Source organism: Primulina huaijiensis, chromosome 15, assembly GCF_012295235.1.
Source record: "Primulina huaijiensis isolate GDHJ02 chromosome 15, ASM1229523v2, whole genome shotgun sequence".
Taxonomy (NCBI): Eukaryota; Viridiplantae; Streptophyta; class Magnoliopsida; order Lamiales; family Gesneriaceae; genus Primulina; species Primulina huaijiensis.
The window spans coordinates 16,537,851-16,546,344 of record NC_133320.1 but is presented as its reverse complement, the minus strand read 5'-3'; the positions used below and the strand labels follow the sequence as shown (position 1 = coordinate 16,546,344).

Sequence of the window (8,494 nt, the reverse complement as noted above, 5' to 3'; positions counted from 1 at the left end):
ATCTTTCTTTAATGAATTTTTTAATATGACAAATTTTTTTTTTATATATTGAAAGTAGATAAAGTATTTAATTATAAAAAAAAAGATTGGTGAAATAAAAGAGAGAACATTATTAATATGAAAACTAGAATACACATTTGGCACAAATGAAAAAAGAAATATAATTTTTATATTTGAGACGGATGGACATGAACAATCATATGATTTATAACTGTATCGAATTATCAAAAAGAACTGAAGCCAGAATAAACACAAACGCACGCCAGAACTTCAATCACACAATTCTTCTGAAAACTTACTTTCCTTTAATTTATTTGAAGAAGTGTCAAATATTTATTGCCTTGTTGCTTATTATTTGAATTGAAATATTTTTGCCGATGCAAAATTAGTGTGAAACCGCGGCAACAAAGGTACATCCACGTGAAAGAATTTGCAAGAAACATTGAATGCGTGTTCCCTAGCTAGAGATCATGTTGTGCTTCCCTCTTCATCGGCTAATGCTATAAATCAAACTTAACGACGGTCGAAATGCACGTCAATCTCCTTTTTATCCGAACAAAAGAAAAGGAAATAAAATCCCATTCTCCCTCTCTGAATTTCGACAAAAACTAAGACATTCTGCATGAACTAATCCATTTTCTTGATAAAATGGACATAGCTGCCAACTTTTACAGAACAAGTTCCAGCTTCAGAGCAAGCAATGCTTCCAACCACATCCGACAACAAGACGATGAAGAGGAACTGAAATGGGCTGCGCTCGAAAAGCTTCCCACGTATGACCGTTTGAGGAAAGGCCTCATTTTGGGATCAAAAGGTGGTTCTGTGGAAGTTGATGTGGCAAATCTTGGGTTTCAAGAAAGAAAAGATTTGCTCGATAGGCTGCTAAATGCCGCTGAAGAAGAACATGAAAAGTTCTTGCTTAAGCTTAGGGATCGAATCGACAGGTGATCACTTCAAATCTGCATGATGATCCATCGATGATTTAAAGAAATTACAAGTCATTGGAGGTTTCATTTCATGATTTAAAGATCCTTCACATTTTAAATATAGTTTTCTTTATAAGTTCAAATTTCTTCCTTAATATTCCATCGAGTTTGGATTGACATGAAACAGATTTATTTTATTTTAACTTTTTCAGAGTTGGAATTGAATTGCCAACAATAGAAGTCAGATTTGAGCATCTTAATATTGGTGCAAAAGTTTATACAGGAAGCAGGGCTTTGCCTACATTTCTTAACTCCACCCTCAACATGTTGGAGGTAACTTCTTGTTATTCCGAAGAGGATGAGTGAAAAAGTTTTGGAATATTATGTAATTTTTTTTAAAAAAAATTTACATTTTTTGCTACCGAATATATTATACGGCCCCCCTCTCCGAATTTTCTAGCCGCTCCTTATTGTGCACACCTGAAACAAATTATATTCGCAAAGAATTTTTATTCTGGAAATACCTTGCCCTTCGAAGGGGATCTTGAGCTATCTACATGTACTGCAAACCAAGAAGAAACATATTACTATCCTTGAGGATATCAGTGGAATCATCAGACCTTGCAGGTGGGATGACAATAGATTACATTTTTCATTAACTCCCTTTTCTTGGAAAAAAAGGTCATTTTGAACTGATTTAACGGATTCTCTTCAAAGAATGACGTTGCTTCTCGGCCCCCCGAGTTCAGGAAAAACGACGCTGCTATTGGCTTTGGCCGGAAAGCTCAACTCTAATTTGGAGGTAACCAGATCACCATGTTATATATTTTGAGGCGTAGCACAAACAGTATGTAACATTAAATGGTACCGAATTTTTCGATGGCAGTTTTCCGGGAGTATGACATATAATGGGCATGGAATGGATGAATTTATACCCCAAAAGACTGCTGCATACATAGGCCAACATGATGTCCATATTGGAGAAATGACTGTGAGAGAAACACTTGAATTCTCTGTAAGATGCCAAGGGATAGGATCTCGTTACGGTTAGTCATGAAAAATAAATATACGTATTTCATAGGGAAAACAAGGACATAGATCACATTTTTCCTCGCATTTGTAGAGATGCTATCTGAATTATCGAGAAGAGAAAAAACCGCAAATATTAAGCCCGATCCAGATATAGATATCTTCATGAAGGTAAGAGACTAGCACTTTTTCGTAAGTCTTCGAATCCATGCGATTTACATAGTAGCACAGGACTTTGAAATGCAAAAATTCGGGGCTTTAGTCGTAACTTTCTATTTATACCATCATGTAATTTGAGTTTTATTTCAAGAACAGAGCTTACTTTTGAAATTTAAACAAAAAGTTGATTTGTTGCAATGACTGGCCTACTTATCCACATAATTTAGGCTGCTTCTTTGGAAGGACAAGAGGTGAACATTATACCGGATTATGTTCTTAAGGTATTGCATTCGGACCTTTATCCACTTTCACTCTATAAAAGTAGGGATAATCTGAGAAAAATTGTGATTCATCAATTTTTTGTAGGTTTTAGGACTTGAAGTTTGTGCAGATATAATGGTTGGAGATGATCGTGTACGGGGAATATCAGGAGGCCAAAAGAAACGTGTTACAACAGGTAACCGGTCTCCGGTTGAAATACTGAAAGCTTTGACATCCAAATTTATGAAAACGGAGGCCAACGAGGGGGCGTGGGAGGGACCTAGATGGGCAAGCAGTCCAGTCACCGTCCTTAACTGAAAAATTTTCATCTCCAAATTAGTTTTTTTTCTAAATACTTTTGCTTTTTCCTGAAAATATACAAAGCTATCTCGGTATAAACTTCGTATTGATATCCAAAATAATTTAAAACACAGGTGAGATGCTGGTTGGACCAATGAATGCTCTTTTCATGGATGAGATTTCGAATGGTTTGGACAGTTCCACAACATTCCAGATCATAAATTCAATGAGACAATATATCCACATCCTCAAAGGAACTGCTCTTGTATCGCTGTTGCAGCCAGCCCCGGAAACATACGAACTGTTTGATGATATCATATTGTTGTCTGATGGCAAAATTGTTTATCAGGGCCCTCGTGAAAACGTGCTTGATTTTTTCGAATTCATGGGGTTTAGATGTCCAGAGAGGAAAGGAGTGGCAGATTTTCTTCAAGAAGTAGGTCTTAACGAATATATATAGTCATAATGTTAAATGTGATAGTCCTTTCTCAGTCCAATGGAAAACAAATTTCGCACAGGTAACCTCACAGAAAGATCAACAGCAATATTGGATGCATGGAGAGAAACCTTACAAATTTGTTACTGCAAATGAATTTGTAGAGGGGTTTCAATCATTTCATGTTGGAAAAACATTGAAAGATAATCTAGAGTCTCCATTTGATAAGAGCACAAGCCATCCCGCAGCATTAACAACCAGAAAATATGGTGCAAGTACCAAAGAATTATTGAAAACGTTGTCTTCAAGAGAGCTTTTGCTAATCAAGAGAAACTCTTTTGTCTACATTTTCAAGATTTTCCAAGTTAGTACACCAACTGTTTTTCCTTTTGACGTGGTTCATTGCGTTTTTTCATACTTCTCTTGTTGTCTCTTCAGCTTACTACGGTAGCATTGATCGTCATGACTATCTTCTTTCGTACTAAGATGTCTCGAAGTACCTTAAATGATGGAAACATATTCATCGGCGCACTGTTCTTCACTTGCACAATGATTATGTTCAATGGCATGGTCGAGGTTTCTATGACCATTTACAAGATTCCGGTTTTTTACAAACACAGAAACTCTTTATTTTATCCATCATGGCTCTATGCTCTTCCATTGTGGATAGTCAGGATCCCTTTATCGTTTATTGAAGTCGCAGTCTGGGTTTTCTTGACTTACTATGTGATAGGATTTGATCCATATGTTGGGCGGTAAAGTTTGTTATCTCTAACACTTAAAAGTCTTGTTTCGTTTTATCACAACTACATGTATAGTGTAAAATGAAGAAAATGATAAAAACAGGATCTTTATTGCAGATTTTTCAGACAATATTTGATACTCTTGCTTCTAAGCCAGATGGCATCTTCATTGTTCCGATGCTTAGGGACTGTGGGTAGAAATATGATTGTTGCAAACACGTTTGGATCATTTGCATTAGTCCTACTTTTTGCAATGGGTGGTGTTGTCTTGTCACGAGGTATGGAACGAAGTAATTAATAAATTTAAGTTTTTGTAATTTATTTTTCATATAATTCAATTCCCTTCTGGCTATGGTGCAGTTGATGTGAAAAAATGGTGGATTTGGGTTTATTGGTCTTCTCCAATGATGTATGCTCAGAATGCCATTTCCGTAAATGAATTTAGAGGGAACAGCTGGAAAAATGTGAGTTCCATATTTCAGATTCAATCCATGTTTCAATATATTTTGCCCAAATAAGTGATGTAAGTTTCTTTCTTAAGGTTGTTCCATACACAAATGAATCATTAGGAGTCGTGGTTCTAAAAGCTCGAGGTTTTTTACCAGAAGAACGCATGTATTGGATAGGAGTAGGGGCGTTATTAGGTTTCACGATATTATTCAATGTTTGTTCTATGGCAGCTCTCACTTTTCTAAATCGTGAGTGTCTATAGTTTCTCTTTAACAACTGATCTTATTCGGAAATGCGGGTACTGTAATAATCTGGTAATATGCAGCTTTTGAAGAGTCTCGTGTTGCTAAACCAGAAGAAATTGGAAGTACAGATAATGTTGATGATATCCAAGTGAATGGTCATATCGATCCCATCACTGAAGCCGCCGGGCAGGAAAGAAAACGAGGAATGGTTCTTCCATTTGAACCACATTCCATCACCTTTGATGAGATCGTGTACTCAGTAGACATGCCGCAGGTGTTTTAGTTTAAGACTTTGTGTTATTTCAATTTTATTGGGTTGTCTAGTCTTTTAGTCTGGAAGCATTTACCCTTTTCATGGCACACACACAAACCAGTGTGACACAAACTGAGTATGCTTATGCATCAGAAAAACATGGTTTTCAGGAAATGAAAGAGAGGGGTATTCTTGAGGATAGACTGGTACTTCTGAATAGCGTGAGTGGAGCATTTAAGCCCGGCGTTCTTACAGCTTTGATGGGAGTTAGTGGTGCTGGTAAAACGACTCTTATGGATGTGTTGGCTGGTCGGAAAACAGGAGGTTATATTGATGGGAATATTACAATTTCGGGATATCCCAAGAAGCAAGAAACATTTGCTCGAATTTCAGGATACTGCGAGCAGAATGATATTCATTCTCCCCATGTCAATGTATATGAATCTTTGCTTTACTCCGCTTGGCTACGGTTACCTCCAGAAGTCAATGATGATACCAGAAAGGTCAGTTTCTTTTTACAGAAGAATATCCAAGGGCGGATCTATGATTTTGGGAGAGGTGGATGACTTGGGGCAACTGGATGGATCTCGGGGGACAAAACTAATATTAGAGAAAAGTTTACATAAAATTTCGTGTCAGCTCATTCACACCCCTGCAGATTCATGCCTGAGACAATCCATCCTTCCATTCAAAGTTGACCAAGTTAATATATATATTGAATGTGATTTTTTTAACAATGCTAGATGTTCATTGACGAAGTCATGGAGCTCATGGAACTCACAAAGTTGAGAGATGCACAGGTTGGATTACCCGGGATCAATGGTCTGTCAACTGAGCAACGAAAGAGGCTGACAATTGCTGTGGAGCTGGTGGCAAACCCATCTATAATATTCATGGATGAACCAACTTCAGGGCTTGATGCAAGAGCTGCTGCAATCGTTATGAGAACAGTCAGGAACACTGTCGACACAGGAAGAACAGTTGTGTGCACTATCCACCAGCCCAGCATTGACATATTTGAAGCTTTTGATGAGGTGAAACATTTTTTTTTTTTTTAAAAATATTCTCATATTTCTGTTTCTTTTCTCATCGGTCTTTAACTAGAAGTTACTTCACCAGCTATTTCTACTAAAACGAGGAGGAGAAGAGATATATGTAGGGCCTTTGGGACATAATTCGACACATCTGATCCAATACTTTGAGGTGAGTTCGCTCAAGGGAGAACAGAAAAAGATCGGAAAACAATAGTTTCATTTTCTTTTGAAATCTGTATCTCGAATCCTTTAGATCGTTATTTCATTTTCAATAAAGGGAATTCAAGGTGTGAGCAAAATCAAGGGCGGTTATAATCCAGCGACATGGATGCTAGAAATCACTGGTCCTGCGCAGGAGATGACCTTAGGCGTCGATTTTGCTCAAGTGTATAAAAATTCAGAATTATACAGGTTACAAGTCTCTCCATTTAAACTCTGATTTGTCAGCGTTCGCTGGCTGGAAATATCATTTAAAACTTTTTGTTAGATGATATTCCCAAACGAATCTTTCAGGAGGACCAAATCTATGATCAACGAGCTAAGTTCACCACAACAAGGTGCGAAAGAGCTATATTTCTCTACTCAATTCTCACAACATTTCCATGTTCAATGCATGGCCTGCCTGTGGAAACAATACTACTCGTACTGGCGAAATCCAACTTATACTGCTGTGAGATTCTGGTTCACATTGTTTATCGGACTGATCTTTGGAAGCATGTTCTGGGATCTTGGCTCTAAGAGGTAGTAAAATATGAAAGATAATTATATTACAGATAATAGATCAATTAAGCACCTCCCTTTTTGTCCCATGTACTAAAATTCTTTGTGAAATTTGTACGAGCAGGAGTAATGAACAAGACATATTCAATGCCATGGGTTCTTTGTACACATCAGTCCTATTCCTAGGAGTCCAAAATGCGGTTGCTGTGCAGCCAGTAGTCGCTACCGAAAGAACGGTCTTTTACAGAGAAAAAGCAGCAGGAATGTATTCAGCCATTCCATATGCGTTCGCACAAGTTATAACAATGAACTTTTGATATGACACATTAGATGCATATTCATTGAATATCACAAGTTTTGATCATGTTTTCCTCATTTTTCCCAGGTTGCCATCGAATTTCCATACATATTCTTCCAAGTTATATTCTATGGCGTTATAGTCTATGCAATGATAGGATTCGAGTGGACAACAGCTAAATTCTTCTGGTTCATATTCTTCATGTACTTCACATTGTTGTATTTCACATTCTATGGAATGATGGCCGTTGCAGTGTCGCCTAATCACCATATTGCGTATATAATTGCTGCGGCCTTTATAGCCATATGGAACCTGTTCTCTGGGTTCATAATACCACGCCCTGTAAGTTCTACTCATAGAAGTTGTATTCATCTAACACATACAAGCAATGGTGGGCCCAAAATTTTCACTTAGGAGGAGTTAAGTCTCCTCAGGAGCCGCCACTGCATACAACATACAGAAACACAACAAACACATGACTCTAACATTTGTTTTTATTTCCTCGATACTATAGAGGATACCTATATGGTGGAGATGGTATGCTTGGGCATGCCCGGTTGCATGGACGTTGTACGGTTTAGTAACATCTCAGTTCGGAGATATTAAAGAGAGAATGGACTCAGAGATTACAGTTGAAGAATTTTTGAGAAGTTACTTTGGTTTCAGACATGATTTTCTAGGAGTTGTTGCTGGCATGGTTGTCGGATTCACAGTTCTTTTCATCCTCACATTTGCATTCTCTATCAAGATATTCAATTTCCAAAGGAGATGATATTTTATATCAGAGTGTGGGCAGCACATTTGCAACTCCACCGAAAAAACTCAGGAACTAAGTTTTGTTTTTGTTTTTTCCCTCTTTAATTTTAAATGAGCTAGCTGATCTGTTTAGCATGTGCACCAGTAAGTTCTATAGAACAATATCTCAATTAAATCAATAAGACATGTGAAAGTATTCTGTTTAACATAACGGAAAGGATTGTGTAACGTCCGAAAAACCAACCTACGTAAAACACGTGCATGCAAATTATGTAAATTGCATAATTGTTTTATTTAATTGATTNATACGTAAACCACATGCATGCAAGTTATGTAAATTGCATAATTGTTTTATTTAATTGATTTTAAATGCTTAATTGATGCATATTAAATGATTAAAAGTATAACTGCATGACTAAATAATTATATGGCATGATTTCATGAAATTGAAGGATTTTACCCGAATATTCGATAATAGGCTGGGGAAAGGAGACTGGGGACGAACAAGTCAAGAATAAATATTTTTCACTAAATATTTTCAAGACTTCTTAATATGATTAAAAATGGATAAATTTTTCTAAACATGATGGAGTTCAAATTATTTTACGAGACGAGTTCAATTTTACCCGGAAAGCCGGTTTTGGGCAAACGAGGAGTTTCTAAAAGATCAAAAATATTATTTTTGGAAACTAATTTTATAAACTTTTATGTTTCAATTAAATAAGAGTTATTAGACTCAATTTTATTTAACTAAATTGAGTAGGCCCAATTGCTCATATACTTGAAGGTCCATAACTTAATCCCATTATCATGCAAATTAAAATCTATAAAATAGAAACCTAGGCTTCCAAAGCATGATACCAGCCGATTTTGACACACACTTC

At 36.7% G+C, this 8,494-nt stretch overlaps 1 protein-coding gene across 1 annotated transcript; it reads left to right on the top strand.

The window, feature by feature from the left end:
- The first annotated feature begins 542 nt into the window (after positions 1–542).
- On the top strand, positions 543–7,830 carry LOC140959245 (pleiotropic drug resistance protein 1-like). Its single transcript, XM_073417111.1, has 23 exons — positions 543–944; positions 1,139–1,259; positions 1,465–1,553; positions 1,644–1,728; positions 1,813–1,972; positions 2,050–2,126; positions 2,342–2,395; positions 2,481–2,571; positions 2,810–3,111; positions 3,194–3,475; positions 3,550–3,866; positions 3,972–4,132; positions 4,215–4,318; positions 4,396–4,552; positions 4,630–4,823; positions 4,973–5,305; positions 5,546–5,836; positions 5,922–6,005; positions 6,114–6,247; positions 6,350–6,577; positions 6,681–6,852; positions 6,942–7,196; positions 7,369–7,830. Exons 1-23 carry the CDS (start codon positions 649–651, stop codon positions 7,624–7,626), a joined length of 4,245 nt encoding a protein of 1,414 aa, XP_073273212.1. The 5' UTR covers positions 543–648; the 3' UTR covers positions 7,627–7,830.
- Positions 7,831–8,494: the final 664 nt, after the last annotated feature.

Coding starts and splice junctions, on each gene's coding strand:
- LOC140959245 (XM_073417111.1), top strand. CDS start 649: ATGGACATAGCTGCCAACTTTTACAGAACAAGTTCCAGCTTCAGAGCA. Junction 945..1,138: donor CTTAGGGATCGAATCGACAG/GTGATCACTTCA, acceptor TAACTTTTTCAG/AGTTGGAATTGAATTGCCAA. Junction 4,553..4,629: donor AGCTCTCACTTTTCTAAATC/GTGAGTGTCTAT, acceptor GGTAATATGCAG/CTTTTGAAGAGTCTCGTGTT.